Source organism: Hippopotamus amphibius, chromosome 15 (genome assembly GCF_030028045.1).
Source record: "Hippopotamus amphibius kiboko isolate mHipAmp2 chromosome 15, mHipAmp2.hap2, whole genome shotgun sequence".
Taxonomy (NCBI): Eukaryota; Metazoa; Chordata; class Mammalia; order Artiodactyla; family Hippopotamidae; genus Hippopotamus; species Hippopotamus amphibius.
In genome coordinates, this window is record NC_080200.1 from 64,396,850 (window position 1) to 64,421,533 (window position 24,684).

The following is a 24,684-nucleotide window of genomic DNA, read 5'->3' on the forward strand; positions in this document are numbered from 1 at the left end:
AAGTGAAAGTGTGTTCAGCTGTTTTGGGATAAAGTGTGAATTAGTGGATTTGTTTCCATGAGTTTCTGAACTTGAGAAGCTGACAATCAATGAATGAATCTTCTCAACATCAAGACCTCTGACCATCAGAGACCTGGGATGACCCTCAGGCAAAGACATTGGTAACAGCAGGAGACGGTCCAGCTTGGGAGCCACTGGGAGGACAGTCTTCTTGCACTAGTAACCCTGACCGAGGAAGAGGGCAGACACCATCACCTGATCCGGGCCTTGTGGGTGGCATTCTTCTGCATCTATAGTTTATTCTCCTGACACCCCCTTTGAGGAGGTAGGACAGAGTCTAAATCACCATGAAAACAGATCTGCAGCTGTGGAAAACAGTAATGAGAAAGCCCTTACCCCTACCTCAGGGCCCTGAGGCCTCAATGGAAACCACAGTTGCAGATACTCCCGGGGAGGACTCCCGGTTTACGGGAGAGAGGCCACCGTGAGCCGATGGCTTCCGGAGGGTGTCTGTGTCCATGGCAGGGCTCAGAGGTCCCCTCTGATCTTCATGTCTGCGGAGTCTCAGTACAGATCTCCCACCTCCCACCTCCCTTCTGCAGGAAGTCCCAGGCCCCCCCAGCAAAGCATCTGAAGCCCCAGGAGGCCCTGCTCCTGACACACCTCCCTCTGCAGGCTCTCCCTGGGGAGATGTGTCCACACATGTGATTACATATGGCAGAGCTGAGACCAAGAATAAGGAACATGTCAATAAATGCAAACGGCCCTAACCTAGCTATCAAAAGCATTTTCGTGCTATAAAACTATAATTGTATTCTATATACAAGAAGAAGACTCTTAAATTAGCCCAGAAAAAATAAGCATGAAAGGATATACAGAAAGATGGGCAAAAACAGTAAAATGCAATCCAGGGTTACAATTTTGGTATCAGACATGGTAGAATTCGGGACAAAAATATTTAAAAGCAGACAAAAGCAGGCACTTTATAATGCTAGAGGCTACAAAGAACAATCAAAATCCTTAAGTATGAGTGATTATATTAAAGATTAATAGAATTTATTTCTAAAGATGTCAAAAGGCATTTAACAAAATTCAACAGTTCTTTATAAAAGCACTCAATAAAAAGGAATCTTTAGATGCTTACTTAACATTGAATGTAATTATGTACGTAAAAATCTTGGTCCAAATGCCAGGATCCTACTTAACGAGGAAACACTGGAGATATTCCTACTAAAGTGAGAAAAATGACAGATGCCAACTGTCACCACCACTATTAAATACGGTAATGGATAAATTAGACAATGCAATGAGACAAGAGAAAGCAATTAGAGGCATAAGAACCCGGGGGAAAAAAAGACATAAAACAATCTTTCTATTGAGATAAAACTGCCTATCTGAAAATTCAAAAGTGCATTAAAGACTTTTATAAAAAAAAGAATTTAGTCAAATAGTAAGATATAAATTAAATAGAGAAAAGTATATAAACCTCATTTATAACACATATAAAAAAAACAGAGAAGAAATAATGGAAAAAATATCCCATTTATAAGGGAAAATAATTAAACGAATGACAAAAAATATATAGTACTGAGGTATGGAAATGACATAGATGCCAAAGTTGTATAAGAAACTTTATACACTCCTGAAAGAAAACAACAGAAACGTAGACATCAGTGAATGGAAACTATACCATGTTCTTGGATCACAAAGCCATCAATTCTCCCCAGATTTAGCCATAATTTTAATGCAATCCCAATAACCACATCAACAAGTTTGTCTCTTATTTTCTTCCTGGAACTGGAAATGTTAATTGTAAAGTGTATAAAATTATAAAAGATTTACCAGATATTAAAACATACTATAAAACCTCCAAAATCAAAACAGAATGGTCCTGGCACACAGAAACTAATCGAAAAGAGTCAAAAAGTTGACCCATATGAAGGGCAGATTTAGCCTAGGAAAACTGTAGCATCCTTTCAATAAATAGCATTGGGCCAACCGCACAGAACTTAAAAAAGATAAAGCATGTTACACCCTCACGGAGACAGATGTCACATTGGTAAGTAATCTAAATGCAGGGATTAGCTCATAAAGGCTTGCTCCTTCCTAATCTAGGAGTTGGGGGGGTGGGGGGGACTTCCTAAACATGCCTCTAAATCTAGAAAAAGAAACTAAAAGATTGACCAATTCAACTACACAAAAATTTCAGATCAAACCTTTGCATGCAAAGCATGACAAGAAAATTCAAAAGACAAAGGACAAAGTGAGGAAAACATCTGCAACTTATACCAAAGGCAAAGCACTAATATCCTCAATAAGCAGAGAAATCCTCGAAATAGAAAACATTTTAATACCAAAATGGGCAAAACTATGAACAAACAGTTCCTGATAGCTCACTACTGGGTGTACATATTTAACGTACACAATTTAATGAGCCTAGGAAGATGCATACACCTAACATGCATCTGAGGCACGGGAATGACATTTGGTGCCAAACCTACATGAGAAACTGCATGCACCCCTGAAAGAAAAAACAGATACATAAACCATCACCGCGATCAAGGTAATACCCATCCTCCTAACCTCCATGCGTTCCCTCCTGCATCCCTCCTTTTGTGGTCAGAACACTTATCATCAGATCCACCCTCTTTACACACTTCGAAGTGCATTATACAGTGTTGCTATCTGTAGGCACCATATTGTACAGCGGGTCTCTGGAACTTAACCATCCTGTGTTACTGGGGGGTTGTTCAGCAGGTATAAAGTTTCAGTCCCCACACTTGTTGATATCTGTCCACCGTCTGTTACCTGCAGGGCACTACAATCTCATGGTGATCTGAGACTTCTCTCACTTCTCTGACCACTCCTGTGGTGTGGTCCCCTTTTTGCTGCTCTTTCTACCTCTCACCTGTCCTGTCGCACAGCTCTGAGCTCTGCCACCGTCATGCTCTCAGCTCTACTTTTTTTTGGTTTTTTTTCAATTTTTTTACTTTTACACAATTTTTAAAGGTTACTTTCCACTGACAGTTATTATATTGACTAGATTCCCTGTACTGCATGATACATCCTTGAGCCTATCTTACACCTAGTAGTCTATGCCTCCCACTTCACAGATTTAACTATAATTTTATAAAATACAATCCATATATTGCACCTCACGCCTCCCCACTGGTAACCAAGAGTTTGTTCTCTACATCTGTGAGTCTGATTATTTTTGTTATATTCACTAGTTTGTTGCATTTTTCAGATTCCACATATAAGTGCTATCATACAGTATTTGCCTTTCTCTGTCTGCCTTATTTCACTTAGCATAATACACTCCAAGTCCATCCATGTTGATACAAATGGCAATATTTTGTTCTTTTTTATGTTTGAGTAGTATTCCAGTGTATACAGGAATATCTCCTTTATCCATTCATCTGCAGATGGACACTTAGGTTGCTTTCATAATTAGCAACTGTGACTACTGCTGCTATGAACATGGGGGTGCATGTATCTTTTCAAATTAGTGTTTTTGGTTTTTTTTTGATATATACCCAGGAGTGGATTTGCTGGGTTATATGGTAGTTCTATTTTCAGTTTTTTTAGAAACACGAAATTCCCACCTCTACTTTGAAACTAACCTTTCTCTTGGGCTCCAAATTCCCATCTGCTGTCAGCATTCCTATTATTTGCCAGTTGAATAAAGGGGTTGTATCACATGCAGCGATTAGGAAAAGATACCCCCAGAGAGGGGGAAAGCTCATCACACTGTAACACTTACTGAGCACCCACCCCTAATCAGGCACTGTGCCAAGAAATACCCTTGCTCCACTTCCCATGAACCTCGGAGCTGCTCTGATATGACTGTGATTCTTTGGATGGGGAAACTGAGGCCTGAGTGAGTTATTTCCCTTGATCAAGAGCTCATAACTTGTACAAAGTGACACTGCAAGTAACTCTATCATGTGACTGACAGGCTCAGCCTCCTGCCCACCACTCCACAGCCCTCACCACAGCACGTATTACCGCCTGGGTCCATGGAACCCCATCCATCCTCTGTAGAGGGGATGCTGGGGGACAAGTCTTGAAGCTGGGTTTCCATAGCAACTGTACCTCTTTACTTAGTGCCACCGTGGCTTGAGGGGGTTGATGGAGATTCTGGGGGAAGCTGAGCACCCCTAAGCCAGTCCCTCAGCACCTGCCATGGGCTACTATGAAACATCAGCATTTCTTAAAAATCCTGTCCAAAAATGTCCCAATGCTCTTGGTCTGAGTCCTTGCAGCCGTCTGCAGGGTAGAAGTCAGCACCAGCCACACTGCTGGTATCTGTGAAGTGGGGCTGCGCCTGATTCCATTGGCCCCTTTAGAGGGTCTCTTTCCTGCCTAAATGCCACTCGAGGGACAGGAATAGCCCCTCGTGAAGGCAGAGAGGCTCTGAAATAACAACAGCCTGATGCCAAAGGATGTCCCAGGACACTCGCTGAGGAAGTGTCGGTGTTTGACCTGGATGCAGAGCCCTCCCCAGCACAGAAGCGTCCCCACCATGCCGCCCTTAGGCTCCACCACACCACATGGGTATCTCTCAGGAGCCCAGGAGAGCTCTGGGCTGGCGCCTCACCCGTCGGGCACCTGCAGTCAAATCAGTTGCCAAACACCCCAGCTGCTGAAGGTGTCACCACAGACGGGGGGCGGGGGGATCACTCACCAAGGGCACTCTGACCGAAGGACCTTTGTTTCCGAAAGTTACTCCTGGAATTCCTCAACCCTTCACATGGACCTGTTTTTCTGGTTTTCTAACGCTATCATCGCTTCACAATATTTCAACAATGAGCTGAAACTGAGTGAGACCAAAATACAACTCACAGAAGTATCAAGGCCAACGCACATGTTATGTCAATACATCACACATGAAGATGGAAAGGGCGATGGGAAGGACAGAAATGTGAAACCAGTAGTTCCAGTGCCATCTCCAAGGGCTGTTACACTGACAGTGTTGTTATTCGCCCTCCCAAGGTAAGGTGGTCCATTCTCCTTACTCCCCGTAGTAATGGCTATACCATCACCATGAACACTGAATTAGTGAATACTGAACCATTAAACTCGGTGCCAGGCTCCTGCAGGCCCCTGGTCACAGCATTTTCCTCAACCAATCAACACATAAGTATGTTTTACTGTGTTTCTGTTAAAGGTACCTTATTTCTAGATACTGCTGATTCATTAACCTTGAACTCACAGCCAGCATCCCTGTAACTCGTGCCTAGGTGAAGCTCACCTAACACATATTTTCTCCAGAAGGCACATCACAGCCTTCCTGCATTCAGGAGCACCAGACAGCACTTCAGCAAGATGCCTGGAGGACATTTTAAGCAGTGAAATCATCAACACACAAAGCACCAAAGTACAAAAAAAAAAAAAAAAAAATGACACTAAGTAAATCACGAAAAGGACATTTGCTTACAGCATGAGCTGAAACCAGGGGGCAGAGCAATGCCTTGTTCCAGTTCAGCTGAGAACATTCACATGGGGCAACTCAGATTTTTTGCCGCTCTGCGCATGTCCACAAATGGCCTCAACCATCGACTTTGGGGTTATAAATACATTTTAGCAAGTAGGCAAATTCGCAGAACTGGAAGCTGCAAATAATGGAGATTGTGTGCATTTCTATTCCATGCTGACTCTGCTCAGAAACAAGGTAACAATGTTGAGACTTCCAAGAGCTTCTAGAATTTTAACACTGGCCTTTAGCTATAGAAATCCATCATTACTAAGCCACTTCATTACCATTGTGGAAAAAAATACCTGCCAACCTGAAAAGAGTATTTATTTCAAACAGTTACAAGTGCTGGAGTCTCTGCTATTGGGTCCTGTTGGGCAGAAACATCTCAGGCTTATGAGTGAGGCCGGAGCCACATTTTGGGGCCACACAGGCATGATGGTCGAAACCCAAACCGAGACAGAGACCTTAGCTGTTCTCTCAGCTGTCGACACAGCCTCCGACTACAATTAGGGCCCCTTTTTTCCAACTGGAATTAATTAGAAATTTTTCTGAACTCTTAAGGAGACGTGTATTTATTTAGTTAAGTAACAGCTTATATGTAATGACAGTGTTTCCAGGGCTTAGAAATGGCTGGTCTTCTGCCCTGAACTGTCCCTGCTGGACAGACTCCAGGTCCTGCTGGAGATTCCCATGATGTCAGATGGCAAAAGGACAGGTTCCCGCATGGGACATGGGTTAAACGATGAGCAAAGCGGAATCCAGAAGAGATGACGTCAGTCAAAACCAAGCCTAGGTTTTCCTCCAGTGGAGGAAAATAATGCTCATATTCCAAAAACAGTCATCCTCTTCCCTGGGCCACGCTTTCTACCTATAGGAGACCTTAAGCCGGTTCACTTGAGAATATTAGCGGGACACTGAAACCGATCCTGGAGGAGCTCCATACAACACAGCCCAAGACTTTTGCCCAATGCAACCTGCCCAAAACAATGCCCTCACTGTGCAGCTGTGCTATTCCTCAGACTCTGCAGCAGCCAGAATAAAATACCCAAGGAGAGCCCATGGCCCCCTTTGTTCCGATCTGATCTTCAACACACACCCAACTGCATAGGTTTCCCAGGTAACCTAACACCAGAAAGAAGGTATTCTGGTTAGCAGACAGGAGCACTCTCTAAACAGCAATAAAACCGTACATTGGCATTCTGGGTGAATGTGGATGAATCCCCCACAATCAGATCATCCGATAAAACCACAAAAGAGATACTGGCCCCAAGCAGTCCTTGAACAGGACAGACACCCAAGATATCCTGGCCGGAACAATTGTCTGTTTATAATCACAATATGTGGGACACAACTTTGTAGGACCCCCTACCTCCACCCTGTGAGGTCTAAAATCTCTGTGCTCGCTCCACTGTGAAACCACAAATAACCAGACGAAAACTTTGAGGCTGCACCAGGGGCCAGCAGAGAGATGCCCTCCAAACTGTAAAGGCCTGTTTCTGCTTTCAGCTTCTAAGATAGCTCTGGGGTTCATGCCCACATCCTAAGAGCACGGAGCATCCATATGTTCCCTACTTAGCCCTAGTGTCTCTGCATTTCCAATAAAGAAAGAAGCATCTAGATGCCGAGTTTCATCTTCTTCGAAGACATATGGAGTGAGAAGCTGACCTAGAATGCAAAGCATTAGATGTTGACTTAGTTTCTGTGCTCAGCACACTGAGTGTGTCTGCAGTTAAGCCCTAGCACATACCTTAGAAGAAGATGTGGGGGAGAAAAAAGTCAAAGGTAGAGAGAAATGCAGCGCTGGGAGAAGCAGCAACCACTAAAGAATATTTAGGCATCTCTCTCCCTTGATCCATGAAACGAGTCTCTGTACAGAGGTCTAAAGAACTATAGCATATAGCAAATGAGAAAACTAGTTTTTGAGAGGGGAAAATGTATCCTGCTAAATGGAACTCTGAAAATGAAAAATCAAAACTTTAAACTATCTCAAATTCAGAGCTTGATAAAATATACTGCATACTGTGCTGATAATTTATGGAATACATTCTTCCTTTTATCATAGGGCTCTTTCAACCCCCAGCACCACTCCTTAACCTCCTGCCACTACCCATTTAATACGTATGTGTTACAAGAACTGTCATTGCCTTCTTCTTTATGAATTTCTAATTCTGCTGGTTCCTTACCTCTTTCGTGTTCCCCTCTTCTCATCTCTGTCCTGTCCAGTGTTCACATTTAAAAACAAGCTAGTACCACCTACAAAGTAGTTAAGAAGCACAACTCCAAAACCCACATGCACTGACCCCCGGAACTTGAGAAAGAAGGGTTCATTGATGTGATTTGGGTACATGTTTTTCCTAATAGAGTTAATGAAGCTGTCAGGTTTTTGTTTTATATCTCTAGAAGTTCTAAAGTTTTCTGTTGACTATGAATAAATTTAAGTGCCTAGTTTAAAAATATTAGCATTTTGTCAGAAAATTAGCATCTTTCCTTAAATATACAGTTTCAAATCATAAAAAAAAAGAAGAAATACAGAAGGCAACTGAAAGAAGAGAGTGGCAGGATTTGAATCAATCTAGTGCAACTGTTTCATTTCATTCTTCCACGCTAATGTGAGAACGGTTATCACCATGGGTCAACAGAAAAAAACTGTCAAAAATACAACCGTGTCATACTCAGCCGCACACGTATGTAAAGTTCGAAGACAAAGATGCCTTCAATTTAATCCTCCATCCTCAAATATTTTGACAACAGTTTGGGTTTGTTTTTCTTTTTTTTTGAATAGCTGGAAACCAAGGAAAACAATAATATTTAATTGTAATAACGATTACTTTATAGGATTATGGCCATTAATTAATCCCCCAAGTATTCATTCCATGAAAATATGGTGCTATCACCATTTAGCCATTTCTTTTAAGTGATTATATTCTTTGAACATTTGATTGGGTTTTCAGTCATTGTTAAATATGGGTCCCAGTCACCAAATCTTACCATCATTCAGTATTACATCCCCTGGCATTTGCAGAGCGCTAAACAATATTTTTAAACTTTGAAAAATTGGGCATGCTTTATTAAAACTAGTAACAACACACATTTCGGTAAAAAAGGAGGGTTATTTTTTTTCACAATGGCGACCAACAATCACATCACAGAGGCCGAGGGACAGGAAGCAGCAGGAGAGACGGCCGCGCTTGCTGTGGCTCACAGGCTGATAACCGGGTCAGACTCTACAAGCTGGGCTGGGACCCACATTCCAAAACGGCAAATCCAGTTTAAAGGCAAGGTCATATTCAGTGTAACTAATGTTCTTTTTAATTTTTTTATTTTACTCTAAAATGTGAAATACTACAACTACTAAAACCAGAGTTCTTAAAATTACAACAAATCATATGACAGCTTCCTGTAAACAAGCCTCATACACTCAACATTACGCCTTAGTAGCTTTCAAGCCTATGTTTTCATATATACATATATGTTTAACACACACACACACACACACACACAGAAAGTTACAGCTAAAGTCTCTTCACATTATCTTCTCTCTTTCCCCACAAAAAAACCAAAAGGGGAAAAGAAACATACATTCTTCTTCTCATTCATGTTTTTTATTTTTTTAATACTTGCATCTGTAAGTATTCAAAGCATAGTTACATGTAAAATTAGCATCATTTTGCAACTTTTCTACTAGGCACTGTGCTTCCAAGATTTCTCAGCATCTCAGATCTATGTACATCTATTTATTCACTTGACTCTTACTTAGTGTTTCATTGAATAAAATACTGTAAATGATTTACCCAGTTCCCAACTGACTCGTTTACATGCCTCCTTGGGCACCCATGTAAGGCTGCTTCTTGAGTATCTACAAAGAAAAATAATTGGGATGGGTCTTTCCTTTTATATTTCTCCATTAATTTTCTTTCATCATTAAAAAAAGTTTTTTCTCTTCATGCCTTATTGAAGAAACACTTCTCCAACACTGATGTTACAGAGATTTCCCGCTACATTTTTATGAAAACCTTAATGATTTGCTTTCCTTATTTAGATTTTAATCCACCTAGGATTCATATTTTTATATGGAATAAAGGAGAAATTTGATTCTTTCCGTCAGAAAAATCAACTTCTTTCTTTTGTTCATTTATTTCACGTATTCCTTTTTTCACTTACTGAATGGTCCACCCCACCCCCATTATGTTTTAATTCCATCACTGCCATGAAAGACAGGCCTTTTTCTGAGCCCTCCCTTCCCTTCCCTTGTTCTACTAATGTTTCTGGGCCAACATGATGAGGTTATTTTCTATTTCATTATAATAAACCCCAATTTATTTCCCTTCTACAAGAACTTTGGTTTATCTGTCTACCAAAAAAAGTTATTTCATTGCTTCACAATTTTTAGAATAACGTATCTGTATTACAAGTTTTAGAATATTTGGTTATTTAGTTGCATCCCCCATTGGGAGGTAAAAACAGTAATAAAGTATTTTTTCATATCAAGAGCATTAAAGAAAATACAGATTGGCAACCTAGGCATTTTATGTATGTATCATGTTCAATGGAAAAAAAGTTATTTTAAAAAACAGGCTGAGCAAAGACTGAATTTCACACAACTCAACAACTGATCTCCCAATCTTTTAAAAAATAAGTAGGTAATAAATCTTTGCTCGAGGAATCATCTCCTTTTTAGACATGACCAAAATGGAAATATTGCCATTCTCTTAGAACACCTCAGTAACTTTATTCTCCTTAAAGACCCCTCCTTTCTTTCAGCCACTATAAAGGCATCAGGGGGACACAGCCAAGAGCAGGTGAGTCAGCACACCTGAATGGAAGGAAGAAAGACACAGTTAGTTCCAACCTTCCACCTGCTATGTTTTTGGCAAGTCACAAAGCCTCTTTTTGTATCTCAGGTTTGGGTTTTTTTCATGTTTCAAATGGGAATCATACCTCCCATTTGAGAATATTGTATTAATAATTTGGACTGAGGTTATGAAAATTCTTTATGCACTATAAAAACCTCATACACTAATTTTACACCTTTACTGAGGTATAATTGAGTTGTAAGAGTCTATTCTACATCATGAGTACATGTGCTTTGCCAGATACATGTTTTGTAACTATTTTTCCCAGTTTGTGGCTTGCATTTTCAGTTTCATAAAAGTGCCTTTGAGTAGTAAAAGTTGTTACATTTTGATCAAATTCTATTTATTGATCAGGACTTTTTCTTTAATAGCTGACAATTTGTGGTGTGTTCTATTTAAGAAACAGCTTTCTAAGCAAAGGCTACCAAGATCTTTTCTCATATTTTCTTCTGGAAGTTTAATAGTTTTAGGACTAACTTTTAAGTCTATGATCCATTTTGAGTTTGTATATTGCTAAGGGTAGAAGTTTATTTTTTGCAGAAGACTAATCTTTTCAGCAGCTATTGCTGAAAAGCTTATACTCCCCTCCTCCATTAAACTGGCTTGGAACAGAGTCAAAAATAAATTGATTATGTATGCGGGGGACTATTTCTGGACAATCTATTGTGTTCCATTGGCCTAAATGTCTATTTTTATACCAATACTATACGAGGTTGATCACTGGCGTTTTATAATCCTGAAATTCAGTAGGGTAAAATCTCCATGTTCTGCTTTTTCAAATTTGTTTTAGCTCTTCTAGGTATTTTGCATGTCCATATATATTTTAGAATCTGCTTGCTACTCTCTATAAAAAGCTTGTTTAGAGTGTACTGCCTATACAAAACGAATCGGGGGGGAGGAGGGAATTGACAGCTTAACAACACTAAGTCTTTGGATCCATGAACAGAGTCTATCTCTCCAGTTACTCATTTCATTCATTTCTGTCAACAATGTCTTATAGTGTTCTATGTAGAGGAATTATACACGTTTATTCAAATAAAGCATTTTACATTTTGATGCCATATTAAATATTTTTTTCAATTTCTGGTTGGAAGATTCTAACATATCGAAATACAATTTATCTCAGCCCTGTAAACTGCAGCCTCACTAAACCCACTTACGAGTCCTAGCAGCATTTTTTAGGTTCCACAGGGGTTTTAGCATAATGGACAGTGCACACACAGATAAAGCCAGTCTAACTTCTTATGTTCTAGTCTGTATGTCTTTGGATTCTTCTCCTTACCTTATCCAGATCACAGCTGACAGCATTCAGCCCTTCTCTATTAAGTATGATGTTATAATTTTTGTGCAATTGCCTTTTTTTTTTAACATCTTTATTGGAGTATAATTGCTTTACAATGCTGTGTTAGTTTCTGATGTACAACAAAATGAGCCAACTATATGTATATGTATATCCCCTTTCTTGAGCCTCCCTCCCACCTTCCCCAACCCACCCGTCTAGGTTGTCACCAAGCACCGAGCTGATCTCCCTGTGCTATACAGCAACTTCAAACTGGCCATCTACTTTACACATGGTAGTGTATACATGTCAATGTTACTCTCTCAATTCGTCCCAGCCTCCCCTTCCCTCTCTGTGTCCACAAGTCCGTTCTTCACATCTGTGTCTCTATTCCTGCCCTGCCACTAGGTTCATCAGTACCATTTTTCTAGATTCCATATATATGCGTTAATATACAGTATTTGTTTTTCTCTTTCTGGCTTATTTTACTCTGAATGACAGACTCTAGGTCCATCCACTTCACTACAAATGACTCAATTTCATTCCTTTTTTAGGGCTGAGTAATATTCCATTGATATATGTGCCACATCTTCCTTATCTGTTGATGGACATTTAGGTTGCTTCCATGTCCTGGCTATTATAAATAGTGCTGCAATGAACACTGTGGTACATGTATCTTTATGAATTATGGTTTTCTCAGAGTATATGCCCAGGAGTGGGACTGCTGGCTTATATGGTAGTTCTATTTTTAGTTTCTTAAGGAACCTCCAAACTGCTCTCTTTATTGGTTTGAGGAAGTTCCTTTCTATTTCCAGATTGCTGAGAGATGCTATCATGAGTAGGTGTTGAATTTTGTCAAATGTCTCCTCTGTATCTACCAAAATGATGGCACGCATTGCAATTACTGAAATGATCTGTTAATGTAATGAACCACATGAACTGATTTTTGAATGTTAAACCAACTTCGCCTTCTTGATATAAATTCCTTTTTTTTCTGCTAGACTAAATTTACTAAAATCTACTAGAATTTTTGTGTCTATGTTCAAGAGAGAGATTGATCTGTAGTGTCCTTTCCTTGTAATGTCTTTGGCTTTGGTATCAGAGTAATGCCAGCCTCGTGACATAAGTTGGGAAATACATTCTTTCTATTTTACAGAAGAACTTGAATAGTATTGGGATTATCTCATCCTTAAATTTTGGTAGAACTCACCAGGGAAGGCATTTGGGCCTGGAATTTTCTTTGTGGGAAGATATTTAACAACATATTCAAATTATTTCATACATACAGGGCAATTCAAGTTATCTAATTCTTCTTGAATGAGCTTTGCTAGTTTGCTTTCCAAGGAATTTGTCCATTTCATCTAGATTGTGGAACTTATTGGCATAAAGCTGTTCATAGCATTTCCTTATCCTTTTAAAGTCTGTAGGATCTACAGGGACAACCCCTCTCATATTTCTAATACCGGTAATTTTTTCTTCTATCTTTATTTCTGATCAGTCTGGCTAGAGATTTATCAATTTCATGGATCTTCTCAAAGCACCAGTTTTGGCTTCATTGATTATTGTTTTCTGTTTACAATTTCATTGTTTTTTGCCCCTTTTTATTTCCTTTCTTCTAATTTGAATTCCTTTTTCTAAGTTTCTTAAGTTGGAAGCTTAATTTGAGCCCTTTCCTCTTTTGTTTTTAATTAAAACCCTTTCCTCTTTTGTACCATAAACATTCGATGCTATAAATTTCTAAGTGCCATTTTAGATGCACCCTACAAACTGTGATCCATTGTGTTTTCATTTCATTCAATTCAACATACTTTCCAGTCCCTCTCGTATTTCCTTCTTGGCCTTCAGAGTTATTTAGAATGTGTTGTTTAGTTTCCAAATATCGCCTGACATTCCAAACTTCTTTCCGTTATTGATTTCGAATGTAAGTCCATTATGGCCAAAGAACACACTTTGTATGAAAGTAATCCTTTTAAAGTTAGCAAGACTTTTATGATCAAGAATATGGTCCCAAATGTTCCATGTGTGTTTGAAAGAGCACATATTCTGCATTGTTGGGTGGAGAGTTCTAGAAACATCAAGCAGATCAACTAATTTGGTAATACTTTATGAATCTCCTACATCCTTATTGATTGTCTTTCTTATTATCCCATCTGTTATTGAGATAGGGTGTTTTAATCTCTGAGTTAGATATGGGTTTTCAGATCATCTATTTTGCTTCTGTCTTATTAGGTGTATAGGTATTTGGAACTGTTAGGTCTTCTTGATGAACTGACTCCCTTTGCATTAGGAAGTCTTTGTCACTGGTGCTTGCTCTCCAGGCCTTGTACCAGGAATTAACCCATCTGCTCTTTTCCAGAGGTTCTTCCTCGGGCCTGTGGTAGGTTCTTCCCCTGCGTGTGCTAATCGGTGCTCAGGCAGATACTCAAGGGGCCCTCTGCAAATCTCCGGAGCTCCTCCTCTCTCTCTAGTTCTCTCCTCTCTCCTCCTAGGTTTTCTGTCCTGAGAAATTCAACACTTTTGCCTTCCCAAACTCTGGTACCTGATTTTTCAACTCTGTGAAATTGCCGGGTGAAGACGATACCAGTGGCTGCTGAGAAGAGGAAATCTGAAATGCTGAATCCTGGGAAAGCTAAGTGAGGTGTTGCTTAGCAACTCTTCATAGGAAATAATTTAAACTCCGGATGTATTTTTTTTCCTGAGCACTTGCTGCTCCAGCTGGGAGTCTAGAATTCACTCCTCTTCACGCGGGCAGCCCCCCTGCACGCACACGTGGGTACGCACACCCAGCCCCAACCTGACCATCGCATGTTGTATTATTCGTCAGTTCCCATAAGTATGTTTCTTCGGGTATAACAGCAGCACCCACGATTCAAGGCCAAAGTAGCTGGAACTCTATGACACACAGCGTTTTATAAAATCATCTGACAAATACAAGGGACACGACGCAAAGCCCTAAGATAATCGCCAACAAAAATGTCTCCCCTTAACCTGAGCCGGGAACAGACGTTTTGGAAGCCAACAGAACATTTTCCCTCCCTTGTAAAGTTCAAGCTCTTTCAAGAAAACGCTACAAACCCCAGACTACTGTCCTGATTCCTTCTTCTGACCGTGCACGGACTTCCCCAGAGGCCCTGACGGCTGCACACACAGGACCAGCTGCCTTGAGACGGTGGCCACCACCACCCCTCCCCCCCCCCCCCCCCCCCCCCCCAGGGCAGGAGTGCTTACTGGAAGAACTGGAATCCCAACAAATGGCGCTTTGAGCCTCAGGGGGTTTTCCTACAGGGAAGAAAGGGGCGGATTACTGGTACACAGGATGCCTAGGCAGACCCAGGTGAGAAAACCAGCAGAAAGAAGTGTAATTACAGGGAATCTGTTAATAAGGGAGTTCTGTTAATGTCAGTATAAAAGCAATCACTGATTGCATAATACTGACTAATATGGACACACAGACATTTGTTCCTTGGGCTGAAATGTCCCGTTTCTCTTATTGACTCGTCTGATGAATGAAAATACCTCCAACTGGGAGTATCACTAGCAAATCAGAACAGCAATGTGATCAATTTTCTGGCATCTCTGAAGCAACGGCTCCCACCCCATGAAGTTTTTCCAAATAACATGTAACCCCAAAATGATTCAGACAGAACGATCCAGAATTCTCAAGGGTGCCCCCTCCTCGTCACACGATAATCCGTCACTTGCCAAGGCACCGCAGGAAACATGCCACAGGCAGCAATGACGAGAGGCGGAGGGATATGATGCATGATGATCACGGTGCCAGAATGTCAAGTTCAAATTCGGGCTCTCCTCCTCGCTGTGTGACTTTAGGAAAGTTGCTTAACCAATCTGGGTTTCAGTTTTCTCACCTTCAAACTGCAGCTAATAATAGTACTGACTTCACAGGGTTGTACAGGTCAGGAGGTCATGCCTGTAAAGTAACTGAATGGTGCCTGGAGCAGGGAAGAACCAGCACCAGGGAAGTGTCTTCTATCCCTATCACGGAGGAGGAGATAAGTAGACAGACACTTCGTGTGTGCGCTGGTTCAGTTAGCTCCTCAAGTATCCGCCATGGGATCCCCATGCTCGTGACACTGTGCTGCACACTGGGAACAGAGCAGCAAACTAAAATGCCTCCAAGGCCACCCAGCCTTTAAAATGTATGTTGATGTGGGGGTGGGGGTAGAGGGAAGACCACGAAAGTTCAGAGGTGAGCATGACAGCACCCCTTCCATTCCAAGATAACAGGTTAATGAAGACGCCAATCTCAAGTACCAGCACTTATGCTCCTCTAAAGAAAAGCACGGGAGAAGAGGGAAAAAGAGGAAACACGGAGACGGTCCGAGAAACATCAGCAGAATTGTCTATTCAAGCAAGGTGAGGGCTGGGAAGCCCCAGTGAGGGTGGTGATAAATTCCCAGTCCTGCACAGCCTGTGTGGCTTTCACAACACGTCGGCTGGGATCAAATGGTAGAGAAAATACAGCAATGCCACCCCCACGCTTAACAGCCAGAGATATGTGGGAATCTCAAAATAACTACACTTCGGGCTGTGTCCAGCTGTGCTGCACTTCCTTAAAATTCACATTTCACCAGCACGTTCCTTGCCATTATTAAAAAAAAAAAGAGGGGGTTTAGAAAAACCTTACATCTTCATTGTTAAATGAAATAATTTTTATATTACTTTTAGTTTTTCTCAGATTCTATGTTCTTCTTTATATTAAGTAAGAAATGTCCCCTAAGAAATCACGTAGGTGCACAAAAGCATCCACATGTAGTTTTCTTGGATACTCAGGAACAGGCTGGATTTTCTCCTTTCATTCAGATGCTACTAGGTTCTTCCAGGGGTAAATACACTCTTTAATACCTTTCCAAGTGACTGCACTTCCAATCGACTCTGTATCATTTCAAAGCCTATGAGAGGCCTTTCTTTTCTCTCATTTTCACCCATTTTCAATAAAAAAAAAAAAAAAAGATGTTTGAACACTGATGTCCTATTTTTGTAGGAAAACACACATAGGTACATGCCGAATGTCTGACATCCTTTTAGGTAATACGACAAAGAAAGTCTCTTCTTCCTGGAGCAAAATGTTAGCCTTTCAAGCTGGTAACGTAACAAATCTACACAGTAACTTCAGCCTGGTCTCCCTGCCAAGGCGCAAGTGGGGCCGTCAGAAATGGAAGTTTTCATTTAACTCTATGGAATGGGCTCTTCGTCCGAGGGAAGCAGAACTCTGGAATCAAACGCAAATACGACTCACTCTCTGGTCCTCACTTGGCCAACCCAGGGGCTACAGGCTAACATCAGCCATCATCGCGACTGCCTTCCTGCCCTGCCATCTCCTCAGTGGTCTCCTCCTCTCACAGGGAGGGTCCTAAGTCAGCGGTCTTCAGCTGAGATGGAATGGATTTGTCTTGTAAGAAAGTCATAAATTAAAACAACACCCAAAAGTTTAGGCTGCACTAAGTGAACCAAAGACATTACAAAAATGTAACAGGCAAGAAAAACGTCACCATGGCTCTCACGCAGAAACCCCAAAGAAGCACCTTCCTGACTCAATCAGGCGGAGTAAACCAACCTGATGTGCAAACATTCGTTTATGGTGCTCTGCTTGTTTACAAGGCAATAGGATTGATCATCAGGTGATTTTCTCTTTCTGTTCACGAGTGTGGATTTCGTTCACCAGGCTATTCACTCACAAGAACATCTTTAATTCCCAGACACTGGTTTGAAAATGGGTCAAAAACCTCCATGGCATATACTTAATCCCAAGGTGGAGGTGCAGTTTATGTGAAGGTCGACTTCAAGAGCAGCTGTCAAATATCTAAGGCAGGGAGTAAACATTCGAGCAACAGGCCAGGAGATGGGACTGGCTGCCTGCAACAGGAGACCACCCTCTTAGGGAACAGTGTCTTTCCAGGAAATGACATCTGCCATGAGTTGAATGGTGTCCTCCCCAAAGATGTGTTCAAATCCTAACCTCCAGTACCTGTGAACGTGGCCTTATTTAAAATCAGCGTCTTTACAAACATGGTCGAGTTAAGAAGAAGTCATCAGGGTGCCCTAAGTCCAGTCTGATGGGCGTCCTTATAAGAAGCGAAGAGACACAGGGAGAAAAGCACCACATGAGGATGGAGGTGTGTCTACCGTCCACGGAACACGAGGTTACCAGCAGCCACGTGATGCTGGAAGAGGCAGGGAAGGATGCTGCCCTGGAGCCTTCAGGGGGAGCGTGGTCCTGCCCATGTCTTGGTTTCAGACTTCGGGCTCCAGAGCTGGGAGACACTATTTGTCAACCTCCATTAAGCCTCTTCCGACAGGACTTATCTATCAGGAAGGCCCTGTGTTCCAGAGGCCCTGAGATGGGAAACACTGCCATGTTGTGTGACAGCCCAGGGCACGTGCAGAAGAGGGGACTGTGGGCCCCAGACCCACGACCGCTGGCGTCTTTAAAAAAAATAAAATAAAAATTATCCCACTTCCTTCACCTAACAGCACAGAGGAAACAGGTACCTCATATCCTCCTCTACTAACTGAGTTTAAAACTGTTCAAGTATTTTTCAACCATTCTGAAAAAGACGATAAAGCGCATGGACAGCCCCTCTACCATTTGATCCATGGGGAGGGCACCTCAGCAAATCAGTTCAAGCCAGAAGCAGGCAGAGGGCTTCCCTGCAAAGCGCAGACGCTGTCACTGTAACAGCTGGCGCCCCACGCTCCGCAAATTACCGCCCAGCTTCCCTTCGAAGGTTTGGAATCATCAACAAAATATCACTTTTAAATACTTTTCGGCCAGGAGGCAGCTGTGTGGAACAAATGTCAGCTGGGTTGGGATGCTGGCGGCACGGGGTAGGCGGGGACTCCAAGCCGGGGGAGACACGAGCTGAATTAAAATACCAGCGATGAGGCCTCCGCACGCCGTCAGGGCTGTGAGGGCAAAGCTACTGACGCGTCTTCTTCCACGTCGTCCTTATTTCCCCAGCAACTCCTCCCAAACCCCGCTGGTGACCAATTTCAACCCTGCCACCTGTTCCCCTGAGGGTACTTTCTCCCGGGTACGCGCTGTGAAACCACTCCTCTTTGCCTGATCAAAATGGAACCATCACTCTTCTGTTGTGCCCTGGCGACTCTGTACAGTTCCACTTACTGAGGCTTTAAGAACTGGGTCTAAAGCTAAAAGACCACATTGAGGGGGAGCATCTTATCACACAGAGTTTCTCAGACGTGACGCCCCAGCCATATGGGGATGGATAATTCTTGGTGATGCTGCTAACCTGTGCCCTGGAGGGTGTTTGTAGGATGCGGAGCCGTATCTATGGCCTCCACCCACGAAATGATCCCCCAACTAGATGATGACTGTGACAGTAAGACGTTTCCAGACAGGGATGAACATCCTCTGCGGGTGAAATCACTCCCAGTTGAGAACCACGGTATCAGTGGCCTCTGGAGTCAGACCTCTGGGTTCAAATCTCCCGTTCCTCTCACCAGCAGCCTGGCTGGGAACAAGGTACCTGTGTGGAAGCCTGGGCCCTGGGGAGGCTGGGGACCATGGCACCCACCCCACAGGGCTACGCAAGGACTGAACAGGTCTGTGTAAGGAAAGCACCCAGGACAGGGCGGCACCGTCCGGATGACGCTGGTTCCATTCTGAGTTCTGCATTGGAGCTGTTGATGGCCAAGGTCTAAACTCAACCCACCTGTGCAGGGAAGACCCAGCCTCACCCAGAGACAGCTCGGCCTTTGCCCTGGGCTCCTAGAAGAGGAGCTCCAGGCCTCAGGAATGCCCCACTTGATAGGACTGTTTTGTTTTGTTTTTTCTGCCTGGGGGCTTTGGCCAGTAGACAGTCTAAATGTGATTCACGAAGGATGCTCAGGGCCACGCCCTGTCAGCTCTGTCTACAGAGAGGCTGAGACCCATAGTCAGCCACGTGGGGGGCGCGCAATGAGTCCCAGTCAAAACCCCGACCCTCCCCTGCAGGCAGCCTTCTCCGTGCACAGTGCCACCCGCCACAGCCGGGAGGGCGCGGCCGTCGTGACCCCACACGGAGGGGATGAGGCTGCTCCCCAGGTGGCAGTTTTCCTGAGCGCCTCCCTTGGCTGGGGCTAGTCCGCATCCTTTCTTTGTAAGAAACCATAACCACGAGTATTACAGCTTTCAACGGGTCCTGTGAGTACTTGCAGCAAGTTATTGAACCTCAAGGTGGTCTTGGGATCCCCAAACTTGCCCCTGGTGTCAGCGGTGAGGGTGGCTTGTGTGGCCTGTCCCCATCAGGGCAGCAGGCCGACGCCTGCATCCCCTTACAACAATACTGTCCGCGGATACATCCTCTGGTGGGAACCATTCCTCCATCAGAGGGAGGCTACTGTCACAGCGTTCTCAGGTCAGCGTTCACTGGGGGGCCTGCGTCTGTGGTGCTGATACCAAAAGTTGCCAGAGAGTACACTTTGGGTTAATACGGCAGAATAACTACCTTTCAAGTCCCCTGCTGAATGGGCAGGAGTAGCCAGGGGTGCTGGGCAGGATTTCAAACTCCAGTGGAGGAGTAGGGCCCAAAGGGTCCCTGTCCCGGCAAGAGGTGCGAGCAGCCCCATGGCAGGAGGCAGACACCCGGACCAAGCCCCCGGCTTAGAAACAGTGGCCAGAAATAGCTGCGACCACTGAGCCCGGCTGTGGCTCTTCCAGGCACTAAGCACACACAGCTGTGCTCCCAGAAGCGCGTCCAGGCCACAGGTGGGGCCGGCCACCCCACCGGCCACATCACCAGGGCTGCGGCTCCACGCAGGAGCTTGCTCTGCCCACAGCATGAGGCAGGTAACCATGATGTAGGGGGAGGGGGACCGGGGGGGGGGTAGGGGCAGAGGTGAAAAACCCCCATTCAACACGAGGCTGGAAACAACAGCGTCAAAGCCAATGCCAGGAAACGGAGCCAACCAACTCAACATCTTTCAATCGAGAAAGTGGAAGTAAAATGACCTTGAAATAACTATGTTTAAGATGCTTAAGGAGACTCTTTTACAAGCAGGAAGACAGCAGCAGCAAAACCAAAGTATATGTTATGAAACCAGAAGATGAGTAAAAATAGAACCATGGACACACACACACAGACACACAAATCCAACAACAACAGATGTGGAAGGGAAAACTCCAGGCATCCGCTAAGGAAAGCACGGCACAAGCAGCTCTGGGTACTGCCACTGGTGCAGAACACTTGGAGGTGTTGAAGACACAACAGCCAATAATGGTCACATCCCACCCAGGAGGCGTTTATGTTCTCCCAGGGAGACAGCTGATAAACAGAGAGAGGGGTATGTCATATGCTCTAAGGTGCTGTAGGTCACCATACGTGCTATGGAGAAACAAGAAAGGTGCGGGGTGGCCGGTGGAGTGGCAGCTGCACATCTGGGGACGCTGCTGCGGGAAGGGGCTCGAGGAGGTTAAAGAAGGCAACACTCGAGTTTTCACTGAACACGACAAACCGATTCCGCAATTCACGTGGAAAAGTAAGCTCAGAGAATTCTACCAGAAGGAATACTTGTCCTTCCAGACAGGAAGTCTTCTTCTAAAGCTTTGTTGTTAAAACAAGGTGGCACTGGTGCTAGGAGAGACCCTGGGGCCTTGCCACAGACAGCAAGTGATGCTCTTAACCAGTTTCCTGTTTCTGTTCCCTGTGCACTGGAGTGATGACAGAGGGACATGGACCACGTGTGCCATCGAAGGCCGCTGGGTGAGGGCGTGTGAAGAACCAACGGGGAGCAGAGGCGGGGGAGGAGCTGGCCTGGCATGGAGGCGGGGGGTGGGGGGGCCCAGCCCTGCAAGAGGCTTGAATGGGGGAGTGAGGAGGAGGAGACGGCCAGGGGAGCTTCCCTGAGCACTGGAGCCTCTGCAGGGAGCTGCAGGAGAGGTGAAGCCCTGTCCCCACTTGTGCGAGCTGTCACAACAGCCACAGATACCAACCTGAGTTCACTTGGCCCAGCCTCTCCCTTTGCAGAAGGAACCGAGGCCCAAAGAGGGCAGTGGTTAGGCTAAAGTCACAGGACACAACCTGCTGGAAACCTCATTCTTGGGCTCACTCAGGGCTCTCTCAGCTCAGGCACTTGAACCCTTTTGTGTGTTCCCATCTTGAATCTCTCTTCTCCCGTGGCCTCCACAGCAATTCACCCTCCCTGGTCCTCGTCTCCTAATGACTTCTCCTCCCTCCACCTGTGGTTGCTGTTCCTCTCCTACTCCAGGCGACAAGGTCCTCACCAACTCAAGGTTAACCCCCGTGGTGTTCAGTTCACTCTCTCCCTGGATAGCAACAGACCCTGCTGGCTTCGATTATGAGCTTGAAGCTAGTAACTAGCACAGCACACCCCCACCTGCAGCCCACACCTGCATCCTGGATGACACAGCATCTGATCAAGCAGTCAGCATGCTACAGCCACGTGGCAGAAACACAAGGCGGAAAGCCCATCAGACTACACTCTCCTAAAGACCTAACATCCTCCAGACATAGCCCTCTTCCAAGCCAAGAGCCTCCCAGTTTCAACATGAAGAACTGTGGGTCTCCCTATGGCTACGATGTCATCATGTTGATACAAAATCAGTATCACAGTCAACTGTCTGTAAGAAGGGAGATCCAGTCATTGAGAGAGGGTTCAAGGGCAACCACCAGTCTTTGAGACTTAGAGGCACAAAGTGAGGCTCCAACCCCAGAGGGATTCCAGAATAATGGGAAACTCAGGGGCTAGAGGAGAACTGAGCTACCAAGACGTGTGGTGAGGTGTACACGCAGACTCAGCCACCGGAAACACGTGACCAGGTGAGCCCGGGCAGGGCCCTGATGGCCAGCAGGTCTGATGAGTTAAAATGGGCACTGAGTGACTTCACCACGGGGACACTGATGAGACGGCTATTTCAGGAGACTATCTTATCAGCTACAGGTCTCCTGTATACAGTTTCGGGCCGAGCTGACAGACCTTGGGATGTCACAGATCAAAGCACAGGAAAACAAACCCAAAAAAGCATTTCAACACCTTACCTGGTCCCAGGGAGAGACGGTGCCTCCGAAACACATGAACAAGTAGCCCATGACCACAAGGCAAAGGCACACCACCAACGAGAAGAGGCGCAGCAGCTTCTTAAACACCGACTCGATGCAGACAAGGATGAAGATGGCAAAGAAGATGGCCAGGGCGGTTGGAACTGTGATTAAAAATGCCACGTGGTCTTCAACTTCCTGAGGAGAGGAAAAAAAAAAAATACTGCAAAGGTCCAATTTAGAAAGCCCGTGGCACCCATGACTTCTTATCAAAATGTTATCAACAGTCAGCCCCATGGTACCCAGAACCTGTTATCAAAATGTTATCAACATTAATCAGTGTAGAAATAGACCAGGTTTTAAAAGTGATTTCAGAAGTAGAACAGTTTGAACTTTAGAAAGTTTATTTATTTATTTATTTATTAAATAACCATGTTTTTCTATATAAATAACCCAGCATTGGATATTTAAATAATGCAAAACAGCCACGCCACCAAATGCAAATTTTCCCTGGTAAACAGAGAAACGGATTTCATTCAAAAGTGCATGCGAGAATGCAGAATACAACGATAAAAGAAGACAAACAACCTCACTGCCTGCCACCAGAACATCAGAAATGCCCCAACCGTAGGAAATTAAGGCCTCCAAATGGATTTGAAATATTTTATTTAAAAAGAAAAAACCTAAAAATTATCTCAGGCTCTAAAGCGAGAAGCTCTTCTTCTAATGCATGGCAATTAATGTTTTAACAGGATCATAGGTGAATAGAAAAGGGTCAGAAAGTACTAAACATAGCAGATGAGAGAGCAGGAAATACTTAGACATATGTGCCGCTCTGCTCGTTTCCTTCCCCACCTCTCTTGGGCTTCGGCAGCAAAAAGAAAATGGACATTTATTAGCCTCTCACTAATGCATGTTTTAAAAATCCAGATTTGCACACTAGTACTCATTTTCCATTTATCTCTTTCTAGTCACACACCCCCTAAGAGGCACACTATTACGATTCTACACGACTTCACACGATGTAAAGGACATTGTGTTTCCTTTGATTATCCATGCCTGGATTTAGGCTTTAGCTTCTCCAAGCCTGATGCTGGAACCCTGCTATGAACAGCACACGCTCTGGGCTGGAACACAGTTTAAGATCTTTAATCCTCGCCCCATATATTTAGTTGGTGAAATACTCAAAGGAGTTTCGATCAAAAACCCATATGGCTGGGGCCCTAAGCACTTCCACTGAGGTGTTAGGATATTAAAAGTTACAGTACAGTCTGGGACACATGGGGCTGGTCTTTCAAATACCAGAGCCTGGGGAGGCCTCAGCTTTTCTGGTTGGTACAGGGTTCACTCCGGGCCAGAAGCATCTCCAGCTTCACCCTGGAGATGCTTCCCCGCCCCGCCCCCCAGCCCCCTTCAGATATGAGGCCACTAACCACAGGGAGAGGGGGGAGCAAAGCAGGTCAGTCAACCCCCCACGCAGAGCCCAGGCGGACACCCAGGAGAAAGAAGAGGGGCCCAGGTCCACCCCCAAAGCCTTGGTTTCCCTATTCTCTCTCACAGTTACTTGTGTCATGTGATACCCGGCAAGAAGGCAAGAGCCACAACAACCACAGCAAATTCTAACGTCGATATTTTTGTGCTAAGCCCTCAGCTATACCAAGGTCTTTAACACTTACAACAGCCCTATGGGGGGGTGGGCCCTGGTGTCCGCACCGCTCTACAGGTGAGAAAACACAGGCCCCTGGACGGAAAGGAGGTGTCAGGGCTGCGGAGCTGATGGGGAGAGAGCCAGGGCTCCAGCCTGGGGAGCTGCCGGGGGCAGTGGGTGGTCTGTGTTGCCACCACGGCAGAGCCCTGTCCCCTGCTTGTGCAGAGATGATGCTCTAGACCGGTGGGACCAGTCTTTGAGTGGCCAAACGAATCTGTTTCCAGAATAGCCAGGAAACAGAAGGATCCAAAGGGATGTTCTTATCATCCTCCTCCATTGCTATTTTCGTCCACAATTAAGTGCCTAATTGTACTCTTACCCTCAGACACATGTTCCAATCATTGCAA

At 44.3% G+C, this 24,684-nt stretch overlaps 1 protein-coding gene across 2 annotated transcripts in view; it reads right to left on the reverse strand.

Moving 5' to 3' along the window:
- The window catches only part of ADCY2 (adenylate cyclase 2), a 401,037-nt gene that overhangs the window by 363,511 nt on the left and 12,842 nt on the right, over nucleotides 1–24,684 (reverse strand). The window contains exon 2 of one of the 2 annotated variants that reach the window (XM_057708770.1): nucleotides 22,630–22,827. In XM_057708770.1, the coding sequence (XP_057564753.1) occupies nucleotides 22,630–22,827 (198 nt within the window). The remainder of the gene's footprint in view (nucleotides 1–22,629; nucleotides 22,828–24,684) is intronic. The other variant, XM_057708771.1, reaches the window with a different exon arrangement.